This window comes from Astyanax mexicanus, chromosome 5, assembly GCF_023375975.1.
Source record: "Astyanax mexicanus isolate ESR-SI-001 chromosome 5, AstMex3_surface, whole genome shotgun sequence".
In the NCBI taxonomy this organism is placed as follows: Eukaryota; Metazoa; Chordata; class Actinopteri; order Characiformes; family Acestrorhamphidae; genus Astyanax; species Astyanax mexicanus.
The window spans coordinates 346,039-370,794 of NC_064412.1; the positions used below are offsets into that span (position 1 = coordinate 346,039).

Consider the following 24,756-nt stretch of genomic DNA (forward strand, 5'->3'; position numbering starts at 1 on the left):
CAGTAAATACACAAATAATATGAATGTAATGCAGAAACACCTTCTATGAATATCATATCTATAACCCTCTATAAACACATTCATAACATATTATAATGCATTACTAAGGCATTATAAACATGGCTATAAATATTTCTAAAAATGCATAACACATTATATGCATGTTTATTATTTATTATTACGTATTGTGATAATAAAACATTATAAGCTGTGTTTATTACATATATATATCATTAATAATCTAGTCCAATTATGAAAGTCTGTCACTTTACTTGGAGCACAAAGACCTTATATAAAACATTATATGTGATTATAACAAATATTATATTCAAGACAAGTACAACTCATGAGTGGTTAAATATATATTTAGAGTATTATACAGGGTGTGTTTATAACTAGGCAGTTTTTTTTAGATATATAGTTATAAGGCACCTCTGCAACATATTATAAACACAGCTATTGATTCATTATGATTACAATTCATAATACATTATAAACATGGCTGTAATGCGTAATGCATTTATATAAAGATATTTATAGCCATGTTTATAATGTTTAAATATATGTTATAAATGTGTTCATAGAGTCTTCTTTACATGTCATTCCTCTGTATATTTACTATTAAAACTGTAGTATTAAAACTTTATATGAATGTCATGTCTATTAGGCTCTATAAACATACATATAACACATTATAATGCATTCATTATAAATATGATTATGCTTATTTATAACACTGCATAACACATTATAGCCATGTTTATTAAGCACATCTGGGTTAAAATATCGTATAGCGTCTGCCAAATGTAACGTAATGTAATAAATATATGTCACTATTAATAAGGTATATTCCCATGATGGACATCTGTCACTTTATTTAGAGTGCACAATGACACACTATAATACATTATAAATTAATATGAATAAAATATAATATATGACTGCTTATTAATAATTATAGTGTGCTTTGTTGAGGTTATTGATATTAATTGACATATAAACAACAAACAAATTATAGCTACAATGTGTTATTCATTGCTATAAATAAATATAACCATGTTTATAAAGCTTTATAAATGCATTATAATGTGTTAATATAAGTATGTTTTATATATATATATATAATAGACATGACATTTATAGAAAGTTTTACCAAACTGTTTTAATCTCATCCTGTTCACCAATCCGCCTGAGTACAATCTTCCACATACTTTCATTTGTATTTCTTAGCAAAATAACAAACAAGCTTTAAGAAGATACCGTTCAATAAATTTATGTGCATAAATTAGTAACACAGAGGTGAAAGATGGTGATAAAAGTTGGATTGTGATTTTAATCTAGTAGAAAAAGCTTCTTTTTACAAAAGCACAAAACTCCTGTACTGCAGATTTATACTCAGCCGCTGGTATAAATTACAAGGCCGTGAAAAACATGCAGAATAAAGAACCGAGAGCAGAGCGCTGCAGGTAAAACCAGAGAGGGAATAAAGTAACGTAAAGATGCTGATTTTAGAAACGCTGCTCGTTTCTATTGATCTGAAAGAAACCCAGTAAAGAATTAAAGCCTCTCACCTTATAACCAGTTACTTCAGACTCATTCTCCATCGCCTTCACCTGCTCCCAGTTTAAAAACACCTTAGAGTCGGTCAGATTCCACTCGATGTTTCCCGGAGGCTGACTCGGAGCTGAAAACACACATTTACCCACTTCAGAATCAAGTTCAGTGAAGCTTAAAACAGAGAACAAACTGAAACCAGGTCTAAACAGGAGGAACAGTCTAAAATCTAATCTAAACTCATCTACAGCTCTGTTATAATAAAGAGAGCACTTCAGTTTCTGAATCAGTTTCTCTGATTTTACTATTTATAGGTTTATGTTTGAGTAAAATGAACATTGTTGTTTTATTCTATAAACTACAGACAACATTTCTCCCAAATTACAAATAAAAATATTCTCATTTAGAGCATTTATTTACAGAAAATGAGAAATGACTGAAATAACAAAAAAGATGCAGAGCTTTCAGACCTCAAATAATGCAAAGAAAACAAGTTCATATTCATAAAGTTTTAAGAGTTCAGAAATAATCAATATTTGGTGGAATAACCCTGGTTGGTTTTTAATCACAGTTTTTTTTATGCATTTTGGCATCATGTTCTCCTCCACCAGTCTTACACACTGCTTTTGGATAACTTTATGCTGCTTTACTCCTGGTGCAAAGTGTCTTCTATATTTTTCCCAGAGCTGTATTTGTGTACATTGATTTTGATGTAAAGATATTAATAGCTAAATTATGCGATACTTCCAAGTAAATTATTCTATTTGTAGAAATAATAAATAAAATTGGTTAAAAGACACAGGGTCTAAAAACTGTGCACTGTGAGGCTTGATTTGGGGTGTCAGTGTCTTTGCTATTGTAACAAAAGGAAAAGTACACCAAAGGCATGTAATAATTCTCTTAATTAATCAAGGACGTGGTTAATTTTAGGCATAATCTAAAATAAACCAATCAGAGTGTCTCTTGATCATCATTCTCTTTAAGAGTAGATCAGGTGAGCTCTGACTTTGGTGGATTGCTATTGTAACGGTGCAGCTACCTGGACGTGTCCAACAAACTCTTCTCAGCAGAGGAGACTGACAGATATGTAGATTGATGTTATTGATGCCGGACAGAAAGTCTAAAAATTTAGCTCAGTTTTTCGCTGGAGGTGAAAAGTAGAATCATGGTTAAGGAAAATTAATGAAAAACTTAGTGTATATTTATTAAATGCAAGTTAAAATTAAATTAATACAAGAATAAGTTAACATGTCTTCCATTGCATTTAGCATATCAGTGTATACTGTGTGAGAATAAAAGTGCTCTAAACCTACTTTAAAATAAGATATTTAGACAATAAAGTAAAGAAGGTTTCTATAAACTTTTGGAGAAACAAAGTTTGATGTGTCAAATAAACACCTTTAGTCCAAATACAATCAAATACACTGTTATAAAATATACTGTAATAAAATACAGTGATATTTAAAATGCCATACAGATTTAAAGCTGATTGTAAATGTAACAGACACACTTTCTAATGATGGCGTATAAAATATTCTGTAAGTAAAGCGGAGCATCATTATTACATTACAGTACGTGTGTGTTCCTCACACTGAAAATTAAATAATAAATAACAGTACAGATCAAACTGAAATACAATCACAGCTTAGCGTACGGATAATCAATTACAATTTGCTTCAGGATCAATAAATTCAGTCGATCTTATCATGCAGAGTTACGATTAAATCTTTACAGCTTTAGAAAAGTAGAATATGCAATATGCCTTTAAACCAACAACAGAAATAACAATAATATTATAATCTCAGTGTGTTTCTGAATGATTAAAAACATCTCCTAATGTTCTTTACTCTGGAACAGCGTAGTGGATAACACCACCTCCCTCACAGCGGAACTGTTGCATCACTTTCGCTTCATGAGTTCTCAGTAAAAAGTGTACTGAAATGGTTTATTAATCATCTGCAGAACTTCAGTATAGGGAGAGTTGGGTTCAGGTGGTGAGATCTCATCAAACACAGAAACAGGAAGTTACATTTTTCTCTTTTTGTTAGGATTTTCTGACCTTCTGAGCGCGCTCAGTCCGTCTCTACAGTCGAGTTAAACTAAAGAGGAGTAGATCTGTAACTCCGACTCCACGCCCCTCAGCCTGTAATATTTACTGTATTATGATGTAATCCTGTCATAATAATTCATTATAGACTTATCATACAATAAATCAACCTTTTTTCACTCAGGAAAAACATTAAGGAGACCCTCATTTACAACGTTGCCGAGCATTTACAACATCAAAGGGACTGAAAATAGTTAATAATAAATTAGAAATAATAAGGAGTAAAATAGTAAAAATAATAAAAAATAAAAGAAGTAGTCATTTTAAATCAACATTTAATATATATATAAAATTTTTATGTAAAACTAAAAAAATCTAAAATACCATAAAAAACTAATTGACACATAAAAAGTAAAAAATGTATAAAATATAAAATAAGTAAAAAGATAATAGTAAAAGTAAAGTAAAATGTTAAGAATGATAAGAAATGATAAATTGAATAATATAACTAAGAATGAAAACATAAAACATTAGAATAAAAATATAAAAGTACTATTATAAGGACAAATCTTAACGTGGCTTTTGTGTACTAAAACATTGAGCCAGAAACACCAAACATCTAAACATGTTGGATTAGCTGGGTGTAATATACGGTAAACATACAGCCAGAGTTCGCTGGGTGTTGCGCCGAAAAGGAGTCCCCTGCCGATCTCTGCAGCTGTGCTGTAGCATTAGCTTAAAGCTAACTTAGCATTTTTCTCATTACGACTCTTAAACAATCTCGTAATTCAGAGGATCCAGTGATGTTCAGGAGGTAAATGTACACAGAACAAAACGTACAGGGTTCTGAACAGATTTACTTACTACAGAATGTGACAGAGGAGAGTTTTTAAAAAGCAATTTTTTTCCTTATAGGTAAAAACCACTTAGACACGGAAACCGTACGAGGACTACAGAATGACACAGGACTTCAGAGGTGTGTTATGAAGCTGTGAGTGGATCAGATTCGCTATCATATTTCCAGAGGTGGAAAAAGTACTGAAAAATTGTAATTAAGTAAAAGTACCTTTACTTTGCTAAAATTCTTCTCAAGTAAAAATAAAAGTACCCATCTAAAAATCTACAGTAAAAAAGTATTCAATTTAAAATTTACTTTGAGTAAAAGTTACATAGTTACTTTTAATTATTTGATGTGAAAAATTACAACAAATAATAAATGTAATCATTTTTAATGAAGTATTACTCTTATTATGCTTTTAGACTGTTTAAAGTTTTAAATAAAAACTTATGGAAATATCATTAAAAACATGAAATCATTCAAAAGAATGTTGGTGGGCGCATGCGCAGTGCCGTAAAGAAGCACATATCGATGGGTAGCATAATTCGACAGAACACCGGTTCTCCGGAGTAATGTGAGTAAATGTAATTCGTTACTTTCCACCTCGGCGTATTTCAGCCTGATAAAGCAAAGCAGAAAAGAATCTGAATAATTACTAAAGTAAAATCTGAATTCTTCATTTTAAACCGCTTTAATTGCCTCCTTCAGTCTATTAGCTTAAATTAGCTCCCCAGCTCTCGTCCAATCAGACGTCAGATAGTATCTGATCTCTGGCTGGTTCTGTTAAATACGCTGTTTTGTTGTTGGGTTTTATTGGCGTTAGATAATCAGACTCTATTTAAGTCGGGGGTTTAATAGAGTCTTTAAGGGTCTCATGGAGAAAAGATGGAGGAAAGTCCTTCTTTTCAGCTCCATCCAATCACGGCATTGATCTCTGTTTATTTCTGCAGCGCTGGAATCCCCCGCTCTCTCTGCTGCAGCTCTGATATCTATACATGTCCATGTGCTAATTACGCTTTAAAACCACTGAAACAATTAGCAGCATCAAATACATCCCATAATAATCTTCATTTCTCTTTACTGAACCAGGAAACAGCAGCTGTTACCGAGACGATTCTCATTTTTCTGTCTTTTATTCGTTATTCTGTAAAAACGAGACGCAGAAAATAAATCAAACTAAAGCCTGAAGATTCAGTGAGTTTAGAGAGAAGAGAGACAAATAAACGCTGAGTGTGTGTGGAACAGTGTGTGGAAGTGTGTGTGTGTGGAACAGTGTGTGGAAGTGGGTGGAACAGTGTGTGGAAGTGTGTGTGGGGAAGTGGGTGTGTGTGTGGAACAGTGTGTGGAAGTGTGTGTGTGTGGAACAGTGTGTGGAAGTGGGTGGAACAGTGTGTGGAAGTGTGTGTGTGGAAGTGTGTGTGGAACTGTGTGGGTAAGGAATAGTTCATTAACTCACAAGGTTTCTTGGTGGTGATGTTTACAGAGAATTGTGTATGGAACAGTGTGTTTGGAACAGTGTGTGTGTGTGTGTGTGTGTGTGTGTGTGTGTGTGTGTGTGTGTGTGTGTGTGTGTGAAAGTGTGGGGAACAGTGTGTGGAAGTGTGGGGAACAGTGTGTGGAACAGTGTGTGGAACAGTGTGTGGAAGTGTGGGGAACAGTGTGTGGAACAGTGTGTGGAAGTGTGGGGAACAGTGTGTGGAACAGTGTGTGGAAGTGTGGGGAACAGTGTGTGGAACAGTGTGTAGAAGTGTGTGTGGTAGTGTGTGGAACACTCACAGGGTTTCTTGGTAGTGATGTTGATAGGGAACAGTGTGTTTGTGGAAGTGTGGGGAGCAGTGTGTGGAACAGTGTGTGGTAGTGTGTGGAACACTCACGAGGTTTCTTGGTGGTGATGTTGACGGGGGCGCTGGCGGGTCCGGCTCCGCCGCTGTTGGTGGCTCGGACGGTGACCCGGTACCGGGTGCTCCCCTTCAGACCGGTGATTCGGGCGGAGCTGCTGCTGACCTGCTGCCTCCCTCCATCCACCTCCAGAGATCCCTCCTCCCACCACCGCACCTACAACCCAACACAGAGAACCGCACTCAAACCCAACACTACCAACCCAACACAGAGAACCACACTCAGACCTAACACTACTAACCTAACACAGAGAACCACACTCAACCCCAACACTACCAACCCAACACAGAGAACCACACTCAGACCTAACACTACTAACCTAACACAGAGAACCGCACTCAAACCCAACACTAACAACCCAACACAGAGAACCGCACCCATACCCAACACTACCAACCCAACACAGAGAACCACACTCAAACCCAACACTACCAACCCAACACAGAGAACCGCACTTAAACCCAACACTACCAACCCAACACAGAGAACCACACTCAGACCTAATACTACTAACCCAATACAGAGAACCACAATCAGACCTAACACTACCAACCCAACACAGAGAACCGCACTCAAACCCAACACTAACAACCCAACACAGAGAACCACACTGAGACACAACACTACCAACCCAACACAGAGAACCGCACTCAAACCCAACACTACCAACCCAACACAGAGAACCACACTCAGACCCAACACTACCAACCCAACACAGAACCCCAATCAGACCCAACACTACCAACCCAACACAGGAGAACCACACTCATACCCAACACTACCAACCCAACACAGAGAACCACACTCAGACCCAACACTACCAACCCAACAAAGGAGAACCACACTCAGACCCAACACTACCAACCCAACACAGAGAACCACACTCAAACCCAACACTACCAAACCAACACAGAGAACCACACTCATACCCAACACTAACAACCCAACACAGAGAACCGCACTCAAACCCCAACACCACTAACCCAACACAGAGAACCACACTCAAACCCAACACTACCAACCCAACACAGAGAACCACACTCAGACCCAACACTACCAAACCAACAAAGAGAACCACACTCATACCCAACACTACCAACCCAACACAGGAGAACCACACTCATACCCAACACTACCAAACCAACAAAGAGAACCACACTCATACCCAACACTACCAACCCAACACAGGAGAACCACACTCATACCCAACAATGCACCTAGAATACATATCTGTGTTTATGTCTATGTAGCAGTTTTATTAGTAAATGTGTGGTATTCTTAGAGTACTGCTGGATATAGAATATACCCATTTCTGATAAAGAAGCTTTATGGGATTGTTTGAGTCTATAACTGCATTTCTGCAGAATAAACTTTTTTACAGACTCAGACTTCCTGCTTCTCTCATCTGATAAAGTAGAAAGAGTTTCCAAACTTTAGATTATGCTAAAGTAAGTATAGTAAATAATCAATATACTGTCTCTGCCAAACTCTGACAGAACAAACTACTGAAGCCAAGCAGCAGATCTATGATCTCTGGCAAAGTCTGACTATTTAAATAGAGGAAGTGCAGCTCTGCCAGAATACAGAGACTAAACTTACAACTGTTGATGAAATACATTAAAAAGTTAGTCTTTTTTAATTAGTATTATTAATAATAATATTAGTATTGATAATTATTTGTTCTCTTCAGCGGAAGTGATTCAGTATAAACATGTTAAACATCACCATAATCATCATTTCAGACTTCTACAAACACAGGAATTATATTTATAATTTCTTGAACTTTTGTTAACAGATAATTTTATCAGGACCAGGTGCTGAACCTGTTCTCTCCCTGTGAGTTTTTAATTCAGTCACTGGTTGTACGTGTATAATCTCTATCTGCAATCCATCAGCCTTTCTGTAAGCTAACACGTTTTTACTGCTAGACAAGGGATCATATTTTACTGATTGATAGGTGAGCTGTGAATCGTGCACAATGCAGTTTGATTTAGGACGTGTCAGTGTGTCTTCGCTATCGTAACGACTGGAAAAGTATACCTTGCACGTCTCAAAACGCAACACAAAACGCATGTATTAATTCTCTTAATTAATGATGGGTGTGGTTCATTTTGGGCGTAACGTGAAATAATAAACCAATCAGAGTGTCTCTTGCTCATCATTCCCTTTAAGAGTAGATCAGGTGAGCTCTGACTTTGGTGGATTGCTATTTTAACGGTGCAGCTACCTGGACGTGTTCAACAAACTCTTCTCAGCAGAGGAAACTGAGCTGCTGGTTGACGCTGTGAAGGAGCTCCAGCAGCTCATTTACGGGAACAGCAATGTTATTTTATTTACTATTCTGTTTATTGTTGATGTAAAAGTTGGGTTTGTGCTGCTGTGTGTTCATGTGTGTGTAATAAGTGGGGGTGTACGCTCGGCTCGGCGCAGCACCTGTGTTACCGAGATAGCGATGAACGTCTGACTGTTTTCTTAAAAGACAAGTGATCCTATTTTAGTGGTCTCTGGATGACCAGTGAACCGTGCATCATCCAGCTTGATTTAGGGCGTGTCAGTGTGTCTTTGCTATCATAACGATGGGAAAAGTACACGCTGCACGTCTTCAAAAGCTGCAAAATGTACTGTCATGTACTAACTGTGTTGTGTTGGGCGGGTTATCGGGGACAGAGAGGACGGAGAGGGACGGAGAGGACGGGGACGATGTGGTCTGGTGTCTGATGGAGGAGTTCAGGGTGGAGATGTTTGGGGGAGGAGGTGGATTGATGTACGACGCTGGAGGAGCTGAAGGGAGATTTATATAGGGGTGGTGAGGTGGGCCGGGTATTAGCGCTGCACTCAGACCTCTTCATCCTCCAGATTAGATCGTGAAAAATGGAACTCTGGGAAAATCGCAGGCCTCTTGTTTGCGCAGCAGGAAATTGCACAGCTCACCATCAGCACTTTTCATTAGCACATGCATTACAGAGCGTGATTCAGGTGATACGGAGTGAAGTGCTGGTGTTTTTTAGCCTCTCTGGGTTTGGAGAGGAGAGATGAGATGTGTTTATTATATATTTACCCCCCCGCCCCCCTCCTGCCCCCCCTGTACCTCGTATCCGGTGATCCGAGCTCGGCTGAGACCCGGCGGGACGGCCTCCCAGAACACCTCCACCTCCGAGGAGGACAGACTGCTCCCCCAAACTCCAGCAGGAGCTACAGACGGCTCTGAGAGAGAAATAAACAGGTATTACATACAAACAGCTTAAATAAAAACTAATTAAATCAAATTAAACAACAGAAACAGACTAATGTTCCACACGGACCAAAAGAGAAATCTAAAAAACTTCTAAAAAAAGTTTAATTTAAGCGCTAATGTAAAATTAGAGTAAAGTGTTTAATCAGTTTTACTTTTCAACACTTTAAAACCCAAACAGTCTACATATAAACTCATCCTTCATTTCCTCACTCTATTAGATAATCATCATAAAAAAGAACATCATATTTTAGGGTTTAAACCCTAAGACTTCCTTATTGATGGCACTCCATTCTATCGCTCAAAATACGATTTTTGTCCATTTTAAGACTATTTTTTTCTTGGGCTGACTATCGACTTAATTGTGTATAGTGCATCGTGTTGTGCATGTTACTTTTAATGTTTCTATAATAAAGTATTTATAGTATTCATTGAACTGGGAATATAATGTGAGAAATATATTATTTAAAATGTATTCATGTTATAAAAATAGGGTTTCCATTATTTCATAAAATGCTTTATGTCAATTTATGAGTTTTGGCATTTAAAGTATTAATAAATGACCAACTACTGCTATATAAATGTCTTATAAGCACTTATGTAGCTTCCCTTCAAATAAAGTGTTATAGAGTTAATTTGTTACCATAGAACTACTGTTACTTTATCACACCACTGATAAAGCAAGTAAACTACTGGAAAGTAATTTAATTACAGTATGCTGGTATAATTTACTATAAGTTGATAAGTATGTTCTGTAAATCACCATTTAAAATAAATTTAGAGTGAGATAATCTAAATATGATTAAAGTGAAGGTTCACTGATATATTTTATATAATTAAATAAAATATAGTGTTTTAAATTACAGAACCATCACTAAAACGTTCTTCACCTTCTTCTGCTGAGTAGACGATGACCTCTGGGCTGAAGGGTCCCTCCCCCATACTGTTGTACACGCCCACCTTCACCTCAAACCGCGAGAGAGGAGGAATACTGTCGTTTTTAAACACGTAACGCGACGCGTCCACCGACGGAACCACGCTCTGGATCCACACCGGAGAACCGAGCAGCCGGAACGCCACCACATATCCAAACTCCCCACCGTTCTGGAGCTCCTCAGGAACCGGCTGTGAGAAGTACAAATACTTCATTACTCTATCTATACTTTACATTTCACACAAAATGCACTACAGGACTCTGTGGGCGTGGCCTAAGCTTTTGTTCTTAATGTTTTTTATTTTTTCTCCTTAAATTACTTTTACTTTAATACTTTAAGCAGTTTTGAATCCAGTACTTTTTTAAACACTTTTAATTTAACCCTTTCAGACTCTGTGTAAATTACAACGGACATCATGTACTTTTTTTTTTTCAAATGTTTTGTTGCACAGAACACTAATTGAGACCTTTTGTTGTCCATCAGAATAGATCATAAACCAGCCAATAAGACAGTAGCTTAGCCCCGCCCACTGTACTGGACACAAAAAGATATACAAAACTGCAACTCAGTCAGTAGGTCGTGTGTCAGCACTACAAAAAAAATGAGGCAATGAAGTAAAACAAGCTCATTTTTACTAATTCTGTGATTTAGAACAATTTTATCATATTTAGGAATAAAACGTTAAGTTAATTGGATTTGTATTTATATTTATATAGAAGTTATATTTTATATAGTTTTGTCTTATTTCATGTGCATTACAGACAGAAAACAGCATTCATATGTTTCCATAACTGGAACATAATTCAGATCTGAAAGAGTTAAAGAGTAAAAAGCTTGAGTTGATATTTCTTCAACTTCTACAGAAGTATTTTAATAAACCTTAGTATCTATACTTCTACCCACAGAGTAATGAATGGATGAATATTCACAGATTTGGAAGAATGTAAGAAGAATTACAAAATTCTCGATTGATTTGAGTAATTTACTAAAATAATCACACTGTTTGAGGTTAAAAGTAGTTTTATGTGTTTTTTTATTGTGTCTCAATCTGGAAACCAAGTGATGCTCAAGATAAAACTTACTGAAAATATAAATTAACATGTGGTTCAATATTCAGTAAAAAACATTTCTCTCCCCAAAACTTGATTTCTCTGCGTGTCTCGTCCAGAAGCTCCTCCTGATCTGTGTCTTCATTATGAGTTACGATCCGCAGGGAGAGATTTTATCGGAGCAAAAAGCGAGAGCGACAGCTCTGTGTTTTAATCACCGCTCGTCTAATTTAAACACGCCCCCGTAGAGAATTCTCCACCAATCCAATTCACACCAGCAGATTGATTTAAGAAAAGGCTGAAGACAAAACATAATAAAAAGAGCTTCCTGTCGAGGAACATCTGCCTGATTTAGAGTTTGTATCTCACCTCCCACACGATCACCAGCTCACCCCGGCTTCCTCCTCCTCCGCTCACATTGGCTGGAGCCACTTCAGGAGCTTTGAGGCCAAAAAACACAAAAAACACATAAAAACACAAAAAACACATAAAAACACATAAAACACACAACTGAGTTCAGCCTGATCCCTTTGAGAGTCTAAAACTGACACAAAAACATCACTTTCACCAAGAACAGACCAGATAACGGCTTTAATGAACAATATGGTTACTTCGATGGAAGTTTTTAGAGCATCGTATATATTTTTTTAAGTTTAATTTTAGTAGAAAGTATTTAGTAGTTGCTCTGTTTGTAACAGATTCAAGATTTTTATTGTCACATGACAGAGTACAGGTGTACAGGTGTACAGGTGAGTAAAAAACTTGGGTGCAAAGAACAATATTTACAACATAGTAGTATAATACAATAAAAAAGAAATATCTGCACTGTATATTCTTGCTGCACATGAACTACATCTCCTGCTTTAACCAGTAAAAGAACTCAGACAGAAAATCGAGCGAATCAGAGAATGACCTCAACCCCTAAATTAGGATTCATGGCTCACAAAAAACGACTCACAGGACATTCATTCATACCAGAGACCACCGCAACATTAATCATAAAAACACTAAATCAGACCTTTAACGTTTAAAAAAAATTTCTGCCAACATCATTTGTGGAAACATTTTAATATTAAGTTTTGGGAATGTTTTACTTTAAAGTTTCCATAACATTAGAATTTAGCTGAGGAGGTTATGTGAAAAAGATTTAATGCAAACTTTCTGATGAAAAACTTTATTACGTCAAACTTTTTTAAAAAAACGTTTCTGGAACATTTCTGTAATTTTACAGGTCAATATTTTTGGATTCTTTTAAAACATTGCTAAACATTTTTATAACATTCTCTGCTCAAAACGCATCTGTAAGTAAGCTGTGTTGTAGTTGAACCCATGGAGCAATGAAGCTGAATTTACAAATATTTAAATAAACTCTCTGTTGCTGCAACATCACTTCATCAGTGTTTTAATTCTGAGTAAACTTTACATAACATTAGTATTTGTACAGGTGTGAATAATATGTGAGAAACAATCTAACAAAACAATCTCTACATCAACTGGAACATTATTATTTCTGTAATGTTACAGGTTAATCTTCCTGGAACCTTTTTAAAACATTGATAAACATTTTTATAGCATTCTCTGTTCATAAAGCTCCTGTAAGTAATCTGGGCTGTAGTTGAACCTGTTGAGCAATAAAGCTGGAGTTCCGAGTATTTAAATAAACTCTTTAAGCTCCGATTTCCTGAGAAAGAGAGGCTCTTGTAACATTTTCTGAACATTACAGCTAATGTTCTTAGAATGTTTAATGTGTCAAACTGCTCTAAAAGTTCTTAGAATACTGTTTATATTTAATAAAATGTTTTGCCAACATCACTTGTGCCAATATTTAGTTTTGGTCAAAGTTTTACTTTTAAAATGAACATTATTATTTCTTTAAAGTTACAGGTTAACCTTCCTGGAACCTTTTTAAAACATTGATAAACATTTTTATAACATTTTCTGTTCATAAAGCTCCTGTAAGTAAGCTGGAGTTCCCATTATGCTGGTATTGATCTAGCTGTGAGCGTTCTGTTGTGATGTGAACCATTATAACGTCTCTATAACAGTTCTCTGTTATCTGAGGAGCACAGGGGTCTCTATGAAGCTCCTGAAGGTAAGCTGGGCTGTAGTTGAACCTGTGGAATAATGAAGCTGGAGTTACGAGTTTTGTTCTTGTCTGTTTCAGGAGCTGAAGCTGAGTCGGTCGCGGTGTTTCGTGGTGTTTCTCCGCCTCGCGGCGGCGTGATCAAACTCTTTTAGCTGCTGTTGGCTGCGGGCGATAGTGGGCGGAGTCACGGGTTCTCGGCTCATGCAGACAGAAATTAATGATAGCAGGACTTCCTGTCTGATAAAGCACAACATCAAAGCGTTTAAACGCTACAGTGTGACGTCTTTACTCTCCTGATCTGGAGACGGACGAGGAGAATCAGGGCTAATGAGGAAAGTGGAATTACGAGGCGTGAAAAACCCGCAGACAGCCGTCGCTCTGCTCGCCAAAACCCCAAACCCGTCGCGACGCCGCAGCGTCTCCCCGACGCCTTCGCTAAATCTCCTCCAGTGTCAATCAGATCGCAGCACTCGATTTGTGTCTTAATTGTGAGGAGATTATTCCGCAATTTGGAGGCGAGCGGCTCTCGACGCGATGACTGACGGGAAACAATGAGCGAGGATTTCCCAGGGCTAAGCTGCCGTCAACACCAGGCTCTCTGAGCGAATTAAACTAATTACAGAGAGTTAAATTGCGTTCTCGCCGCAGGGTCGACGCGTTAGCGCTGTAGTGCAGCGGCGCACGAGGGGAGGGATGGAGACTCGGGATACTGTCGGCTATTATCACTGATAAATAAATACAGAAACTTACACCAGAAACACCGACACGTTCTATTAACCCTTACGGCTATTTATCCCTCCAGAGTGATCACTCTCACTGAAACAAATATAAACACATATAAACACGTGTAAACCAGACACTTGTGCACATATTGCACGGGTTTAAATTTATTCACGCACCAGAGTGCACGAGAGAACACGTGAAACACTATAACAGGGGTCAGCAATTGAGTTTGCTCAATAACGTGGTGGAAAATGTTGTGTAAAATGAAGTGTAATGAAGTGTAATGGGATGGAGTGCTGCTACAGACTAGTAGCTCTCCAGCCCAGAGGGTTGTTGAACCCAATTGCACAACAGTTAATCTCTAAGCAGGTAAACCCAAGATAAAAGGATTAAAAAAAATATATATATATATATATATATATAAAAACACACCACTCATATCGTCAGGGTCACGCTCCAATACACTACTGCTGCCCCGGCTAGTGAATTGGAACACGGGCAGAAAAAAACGGCCTTATAAAGAGATAGGGAGCTCAAGAATGAGCGGAAAAACGAGAATGGTCAAAAACTAAAGTCACGCTGAGCGACAGAGAGAGAGAGACAGGAGGAGGTACATAAACAAAAGCTCACCAGAGAAGCATTTTATTTTATTTTTTCCATTATCGTTTATTATAGTTCAAACAAACTACCTCACGGGTCAGATGATTCATGCTTATATGCCGCCTATTGCTGACCCCTGGCCTATCTGAATCGTTGGCAGCACTTTACAATAAGGGTACATTTATTAACAACACTTACGTTACAACATGTCTAAACTAATTATTAATTAACACTAGTTTAGAAATGTTTAACTAATGTAAAGTGTTGAGACATTACTTTAAAACTTTTGACAATGTTTATTATTATGGTTTTAAATACTGTTATTTATGGGTTATTTACCCATATTGTAAAGTTTTACCCAAGTGGGGCTCCGACTGGCTAAGCAATGCTATAATGATCAGGAGATTGCTGGTTTGGATCCTGTTCATGCAGCTTGCTGGAACATCAGCTGTCAGAGCCCTGAGAGAGCACAGTTGGCCTTGCTCTCTCTGGGTGGGTACAGTACAGTAGATGGCGCTCTCTCTTTCCCCTCATCACTCCTAGGGTGATGTGGATCAGCACAAGGCTGCGTCTATGAGCTGATGTATCAGAACTGAGTTGCTGCGCTTTTTCCGAGCTTCACAATCTAATTAATAAGAATCATAAACTCCTTTATAAGCTATTTATAAACCCTTTATGAAGGAGCCTTATTTTTTAAGCAGTACTACCATCTCAAAGCATGTAAGGAAAGGATCAGACAGGGTTAAAATCCCAACAGGGGTAGTTTAGTGAAGCTGTAATCAACCCGGGGCTGTAACACCTAAAATCATGATTTTAAAAGGGATTTACAAATTTACGAAAAGTTGAGACAAAGAAAATTAACTATGGTCCTCAGGGTTGTGGGCGGAGTTATTTAGGTACGTACCTGCTGGCCGGGTTCGAACGGGTTGGGACGGGGCGCTGGGTTCCCCCACCCCGACAGCGTTAACCGCCACCACCCTAAACTCATACTCCACCCAGGGGTTCAGTCCCACTGCGGTGGAGTGCGTCATCTGTCCAGGCACAGAATCAGGAACTAGGATTAAAGAGATTAGGAACGAAGACACACATAAATACCAATCACATAAATACCAATCACATAAATACCAATTACATAAATACCAATTACATAAATACCAATTACATAAATACCAATCACATAAATACCAATTACATAAATACCAATTACATAAATACCAATTACATAAATACCATTCACATAAATACCAATTACATAAATACCAATCACATAAATACCAATTACATAAATACCAATCACATAAATACCAATTACATAAATACCAATTACATAAATACCAATCACATAAATACCAATCACATAAATACTGATTACATAAATATTGATTACATAAATACTCATCACATAAATACCAATCAACACACTCAAAAACAGAGACACATTCAGTAAATAACTCAGAACCTATACAAATCTTATAGTCCCGACATCAGATTCCCCATAAAAAACAAAACTCCAATTATTTTATAGACCTCAAAACAAATAGTACATTTAGACAGCGTAGAAAAGTGATGTATGATCATATTTTACATCAAATCTAATTTATTTTAAACATTGTTTAATACAAAATACAGTGTTTCTTAAAGCTGCTTTGCAACAACATCATTTGTAAAAAGCTCTGTATAAATAAACTTTAATTTGTTTTATTTACTCTGTTATTACCATGATTGTTAACATGTAATTACACAGTTATTACAGATACGTATTATAAAGTGTGACCAGAGGCCTATAGTACATATCAGTCCTGTAAGCTGTGTATATATGATCAGGAAGTGGGAATACTATAAAAGGTTTCTGATAAAGGTGTGTGTGTGTGTGTGTATGAAGGTGAGTGTGTGCGGTACAGGTGTGCAGGTGTATGCTAATGAGGGGGGCGTACCTGTAGTGACAGCCTGCCAGCCGATGGAGAAGGCGGTGCGGGTCTGCAGGATGTAGAGGGTAACAGGACTGTGGTTGTCGGAGCCGGGACCCCAGGAGATCTGAGCCGTCCTGTCCGTGACGTCCCGCACCACCACCCCCTCTGGGGCACCAGGGGGTCCTGTCAACACAACAGCAGCAGCAGGACACCAACTTAACAACACAACACAACTACACACAAACAAGCTACAATAAAACAGAACCGCTGCGTCTCATCACCCGGAGAAGGGCACGGCGGCAAGGTTACAGGACGTCTCCGGCGCCGGGAGACGAGTCCGGCCACAAAAGACCTGGCGTTTATTATTCAGGGGCCGAACGCCGGGGCCCTTCACTTGGTGATGGAAACACAAAAGGTCCGAGGAGCACGGAGCCCAGAATTAATGCATCGATTTCAGAACTCATTATTTCAGAGGCCGAATCGTCAGATAAAACAGAAATAGTACAGCGACGCTCAGAGAGAGGAGGGAACTTTTAATTTATCGTTTAATAAACGCTGCAGAAAGAGCTGCAGACTACTAACTAACTCCCTACCTCTGACGATCAGATCCGCCGCCGCCGACACACTGTCCACCGCCGTGTGCACCATGCAGACGTACTTCCCAGAGTGCTTCAGCTGGATGTTTCGGACCATCAGGTCTCCAGATGATCCCTGGAGATAAAAACAGGAGCGGCGTCACGGTGGAATAAGGTCTCGCTGAGGTTAATGTAAGTTTCACAAAGTAAAATAAATGTGATACAAGAGACGCTGAGGGAACGCTTGCACTATCATCTTCGTCTTCATCATCAGCAGCAGCTCTAAAGACTTGGTTGGACAGTGAAACTGAAACACCTGTCATCATTTTAGTGTGGTATTTTAAGTTTCATGTGTAAATTGGAGCAGCCTGGTGTTCAATCTTCATTAATTGCACATTGCACCAGTAAGAGCAGAGTGTGAAGGTTCAATTAGCAGGGTAAGAGCACAGTTCTGCTCTAAATATTACAATACACACAACATTATGGGAGACATACCAGAGTTCAAAAGAGGACAAATTGTTGGTGCACGTCTTGCTGGAGCATCTGTGACCAAGACAGCAAGTCTTTGTGATGCATCAAGAGCCATGGTATCCAGGGTAATGTCAGCATACCACCAAGAAGGACCAACCACATCCAACAGGATTAACTGTGGACGCTGTAAGAGGAAGCTGTCTGAAAGGGATGTTCGGGTGCTAACCCGGATTGTATCCAAAAAACATAAAACCACGGCTGATCAAATCACGCAGAATTCAATATGCACCTCAACTCTCCTGTTTCCACCAGAACTGTCCGTCACCACAATCAATTACTGTGCTCTAAAACCAGGTGTTTCAGTTTCATTCTCCAAACCCTGTAAGATACAGCGCTCCTCAAAAAATTCCTGACTTAAACATCTTTGTTATTTTCAAGATTCAAGATATTTATTGTCATGTGTAGGCCTACAGTAAACAGTTACACTATACAATAAAATTCTTACTTCTTACTAATCCTTTACTCACACACAAACTATTAGAAAAATGTAGAAAGTGTAGAAGAGCTATACAACATAAATCATAGGCTATAAACATACATTAACTAGAGAGAAATTAGGCTACATATTTACTTTAAATATACGTAGAAAACAGGTATACGTACACTTGAGAACAAGGATAAGGGTAGAAAAGAGAATGAGCCTCTTAATTCTCATCCACAATGTTTTCTTATTCTTACGAAGCTCCATTAAGACAAAACCCAAGAATGGTTACACTATAATTATGTACGTCTGAAAAGCTTTGCATTGCTATTATTGTCCAAACATTAGACTCTGACTGCAGGATTCTGAACAGCATTTTTCATCCTCAGCCCTGAAATCAGAGTCAGGAACGTCCTCTTCAGACGTAGTGCAGAATTCCAGATCAGACCTGACGCTTCCTGTTTAGCGTGTGATTGGAAACAGAGCTGCACTCTGGAGAAAATCACCAGCAGAATGAGAAAATCCTCCTGAATGAATCAGACGCTGGAAGAGGAGAATCGGCTGCATGCTGAGGGTTTCAGCTGCTCTGCGTGGAGTAAATCCTGTAATCAGACAGATTTACACTCCAACGCTCCCCCAGCAGCCAAGTGCTGTTATCCACGCCGCCGTCCGCTGAACGAAAAGCAGCGTAAAGAGGAGCAGCTGAAAGAAGAGCGTGGAGAGGATCACACTTTCAGCTCTGTGTGCACGAGTTTCACAACAGAAACCGAAGAGAAAATACATCTACACCATGTTAACACCACGTCTACACTACGTCTACATCCCACATACACCACGTCTACACTACGTCTACATCCCACATACACCACGTCTACACTGCGTCTACATCCCATATACACCACGTCTACACTGCGTCTACATCCCATATACACCACGTCTACACTACGTCTACATCCCATATACACCACGTCTACACTGCGTCTACATCCCATATACACCACGTCTACACTACGTCTACATCCCATATACACCACGTCTACACTGCGTCTACATCCCATATACACCACGTCTACACTACGTCTACATCCCATATACACCACGTCTACACTACGTCTACATCCCAAATACACCACGTCTACACTACGTCTACATCCCAAATACACCACTTCTACACTACGTCTACATCCCACATACACCACGTCTACACTACGTCTACATCCCACATACACCACGTCTACACTACGTCTACATCCCAAATACACCACTTCTACACTACGTCTACATCCCACATACACCACGTCTACACTACGTCTACATCCCACATACACCACGTCTACACTACGTCTACATCCCAAATACACCACTTCTACACTACGTCTACATCCCACATACACCACGTCTACACTACGTCTACATCCCATATACACCACGTCTACACTACGTATACATCCCATATACACCACTTCTACACTACATCTACATCCCATATACACCACTTCTACACTACATCTACATCCCATATACACCACGTCTACACTACGTCTACATCCCATATACGCCACGTCTACACTACGTCTACATCCCACATACACCACGTCTACACTACGTATACATCCCATATACACCACTTCTACACTACATCTACATCCCATATACACCACGTCTACACTACGTCTACATCCCATATACACCACATCTACATCCCACATACACCACGTCTACACTACGTCTACATACCATATACACCGCATCTACACTACGTCTACATCCCATATACATCACGTCTACACTACGTCTACATCCCATATACACCACGTCTACATCCCACATACACCACGTCTACACTACGTCTACATCCCATATACACCACGTCTACACTTTGTCTACATCCCATATACACCATGTCTACACTTTGTCTACATACCATATACACCGCGTCTACACTACGTCTACATCCCATATATACCACGTCTACACTTTGTCTACATCCCATATACACCACGTCTACACTTTGTCTACATCCCATATACACCACGTCTACACTTTGTCTACATACCATATACACCGCTTCTACACTACGTCTACATCCCATATACACCACGTCTACACTACGTCTACATCCCATATACACCACGTCTACAGGATCACACTTTCAGCTCTCACAACAGAAACAGGAGAGAAAATACGTCTACATCTACACCACGTCTACACGCAGTCTACATCCTGTATACACTACATCTACATTACATCTACGCCATGTCTACACTACATCTACACTATGCATACACTACATCTACACTACATCTACACTACATATACACTACATATACACTACGTCTACACTACATCTTCACCACGTCTGCACTATGTCTACACTACATCTTCACCACGTCTATGCCATGTCTACACCATGTCTACACTACATCTTCACCACGTCTACACTATGGCTACACTACATCTACACTATGTCTATGCCATGCCTATACCATGTCTACACTACATCTACATCATGCCTACACTAAATCTACACTACACCTACACCATGTCTACACCATCACCGTCTACACTTTCTCTTTACGTGGTTTACTTGGCAAAGAGCAAAGAAAGAATTTCATTGTAAGAGGAAACTTGTTTCTTACTGTGCACATGACAATAAACTCTTTAAATCTTGAACCACGTCTACACCACATCTACACCATATCTACACCACGTCTACAAACCCCGCTAACTCCAGAGCGTCTCCAGACTCACCCCTCCGATCATCTCGAAGTGCTCGTGTCGGCTGAAGTCGATGAGTTTCCCGTTGAAGAACCATTTGAAGGTGGGATCTACGCCGGAGTCTCTGGAGACCTCACACGGCAGGACGATGCTCTCGCCCACCGTGGCGTCCATACTCAGCGGAGGAACCGTGATCTTAGTGGGCTCTGTTCAACACAAGTACAGAGAGTTAGTAGAACGTTTTATGAACATTACAATTTTGACATTCTTAGAACGTTCAACTTCTGAAGTTTTTGCATTTTCTTAGAAGAATCATTTTAAACATTCTGGTAACGTTGCTACAGTGTGACTGGTTTCAATGTTTAATTTAAGTTTTAGGAATGTTACTTTTAATCTTTCCATAATGTTATTATTCATCTAGCTGGGAAGATTAAATAAGAAACGTTCTAATAATGTGATGCAAACCATGACGCACATATTACATGTCTTCAGAATGTTACTTAGTTAGTTAGTTAGTTAGTTAGTTAGTTAGTTAGGTAGGTAGTTAGACAGACAGACAGACAGGTTGGTAGGTGGGTAGGTAGGTGGGTAGACAGCCGGACAGACAGGTAGGTAGGTAGGTGGGTAAGTAGATAGGTAGACAGACAGATAGGTGATTAGACATTTAACATTTATAACATTTATTTACAATAAATGGAAAATTGTGTTTAATCTTCTGTGTTGTCATGTTATAGAATATTAGCTAGATTTTTTATTTCTATTTTTACACATATATTTATATATTTAAAGTTGTCTGATGAAAATGTAAGCTCTGCTTTCGGTGGTTAATGTAGAGATATTTTTCTATGAATCTTTAGTTACTGTTTTATTAATAAGTTATTATTTGCTGTTGTTTGTTTGATTCTCTGGTGTTGGAATCAGAGGACGGGTTTAATTTTTATCTCCTGTTTCTTCTGGAGGTGATTGGAGGTCAGATGTCTGTAAATCTGCTTTATAAAAAGTTAGAAATGATATAAAACTGAACCTGATTTGTGTCTCCACCTCTTTAACCTTGAATGTGGATAAATTTCTACTGTTAAACTATTTATAAAAGTTCAAAAATGAAAAAAAAAAAAAATCATACAAATATTCATCTACGTCCTGATTTATTACACATTTATAGATTAATCTTAATCTGGGTTTACTGAAGATTTGTTTCATGTATTTACGTATTTATTTGGAATGTTATGCAGTTACGTTATGGGATGTTATGGAATGTTATGCTACATAATGTTATATTATAGAATGTTATGTTATGGGATGCTATGTTACGGAATAATAATAATAATAATAATAATAATAATAATAATAATAATAAAAATAATAATAATAATAATAATAATAATAATAATAATAATAACAACACATTTTATTTGTAAGCCACTTTAGATTTCAAAGAAATTTTAAAGTGCTACAGCATAAATAAAATCAGAAACAAACATTTAGGAACAAGTGGATAAAATCAACAAAAATTACACACATCAGAGATATAAATAGAAATGGCCTTTTTGAATAGGCCTTTATGTTATGGAATGTTATTATGTTTTGTTATGTCATGCAATGAAACGTTATGTTAAGGGATGTTACAGTATGTTATATAATGTTATGTTATGAAGTTTTGATATGTTATGGAATGTTGTCATTGAATGTTATGTCATGTTATTATGTTATGTTATATAATGTTATGTTATGTTATTATGTTATGTTATGTTATATAATGTTATGTTATGTTATTATGTTATGTTATAGAATGTTCTTTTTATGTTGTGGAACGTTATGTAATGGTGTAGAATGTTATGTTTTGTTACAGAATGCCATGTTATGTGATGGAATGTTATTTTATAGAATGTTATGTTATAGTAGTTTATAGCTTAGTGGTGCACTGCATGGAACTTATAGCAAGAAGAAATATGGGCCCATATACATTATTTATATTTTAAGCATAACACTGGGGCAGCACAAGAGTGAACTCTGTAGCTTCAAGCTAAAATTCTGTGATCAGTAAAACCAGAATAAAGGTAACTTGCTCTTACAGCCTACAACACAGCAGCCTGACAAGCAACACATATATTATAAATCACACTAATGCAGGACTAGGATAAGGTAGCTTTGGGAAACAGACACAAACACAACAATGGTAAATAAAGGAGAGATCACACCCAATATGCAAATATATGGTGCCAGGAGCATTATGGGAAAGCTGTATGAACCAATACTGTAGTATGTTGGTTGAAATCAATCAATTTTTTTCATTGGCTCAATGAGTACTTTGGCAAGTTTTCAGGTTGAAGTTCTCTGAACGTATTGTTCTGAGCAGTAAGTTTGATAAACTACATAATATTAGTTATTTTGAATAAAACCATTTTGTAGTGTGGATAAAATAAAACAATTCCAACTGGTGGATGGATTTATCAGCTCTGCCTCCTGCCCTGTCCCTAAAACCATACATCACCCAGTGTACCTCCTAAACTACCTCTGCCTTTTTCAAATGAGCTAAACTCATTTTTTAGTTTAGTACACCTTTAACCAAGATTGAGATCTATTGTCTGTCCATCAGAATAGAGTATAGCATTTATTAGTATAGACAATCAAACAGCAGCTTAGCTCTCTGCACACGGCATTGGGGAAAAAAAAAAAACATTTAAAAACTAAAAAAGCATGGCAGCATCCCAGCTAACAAGGCTGAGTATACTCCTCCCATTTCATGTTTTGTTTTACTGCTTAGGGATGATTTGTGAACAAAAAGTTATATAATATATAAATAAATATAATAAAAGTAATGGTGAACAAATTATTTCACTGCAATGCACACACAAACTTACTTTTACTTTACTTATGTTTTATTGTATATATTTATCTACTAAAATTGTTTTTGGGTGCATTATAGACAGAAAGCAGCATTCTGATATTTTTTTAATCACAGGCATACTGCGCTTTCCACACTTTCTCTGCAGGGCACACTGTTAGTATTGATTTTTGTTCTTAATTTTTCATTACTTGAATATTATTTTTCTTAAATTACAATTATTATTTTACATGTTTTTAATTTGACTTATCTTTTGTTTTAAAAATGTTTTTCCATGCTTTATTCTTATTTTATTCTTTTATTTTCATTTTTATTGTTATTTGTAATTTGATTCTCTGTGTATTTTCTAATTTGTAGAGCACTTTGAATGACTGTTAAAGGTACTATATTAATAAACTTGCCTTGCCTTCAGGTCTGAAAGAGTTAAAGTTTAAAGTTAGAACTTCTTTTCTCTCCAGTTTCTGGAATTAAACTGCGGTACATGACGTCCACGTCCAGCAGAAGTGGTCTGGACGCTGCGAGACGTAATGTTTTATTGATATAACCTTGTGATATGAATAATTCAGCTCTAAGCAAGTCCGTTTCCAGACCTCCAGCAGAACCAAGAAGAAGAAAAGCTAAATGTGTGCATATATTAAAAGCTTGGTTTATTAAGGACGCAGAGTAAAGGGGGAAGTGCAGCAGCAGCAGGTTTTATAATTAGGAATTCTGCACAGGAACGCCGGGAGAAACAGCAGGAGAAAAATCTGCCCTCAATTCTACAGATGCCAGAGGTTTTCCTCATGCTGCCAGT

The 24,756-nt window shown here is 37.8% G+C and overlaps 1 protein-coding gene across 1 annotated transcript in view; it reads right to left on the reverse strand.

The window, feature by feature from the left end:
* Nucleotides 1-24,756, reverse strand: part of LOC103027649 (contactin-4) — a 181,654-nt gene that overhangs the window by 13,520 nt on the left and 143,378 nt on the right. Inside the window, exons 13-21 of the mRNA XM_049479462.1 lie at nt 21,152-21,324; nt 17,467-17,584; nt 16,898-17,056; nt 15,868-16,017; nt 11,924-11,994; nt 10,461-10,695; nt 9,427-9,542; nt 6,314-6,494; nt 1,572-1,684 (exon numbers count right to left, since the gene is read on the reverse strand). Of these exons, the coding sequence (XP_049335419.1) occupies nt 1,572-1,684; nt 6,314-6,494; nt 9,427-9,542; nt 10,461-10,695; nt 11,924-11,994; nt 15,868-16,017; nt 16,898-17,056; nt 17,467-17,584; nt 21,152-21,324 (1,316 nt within the window). The remainder of the gene's footprint in view (nt 1-1,571; nt 1,685-6,313; nt 6,495-9,426; nt 9,543-10,460; nt 10,696-11,923; nt 11,995-15,867; nt 16,018-16,897; nt 17,057-17,466; nt 17,585-21,151; nt 21,325-24,756) is intronic.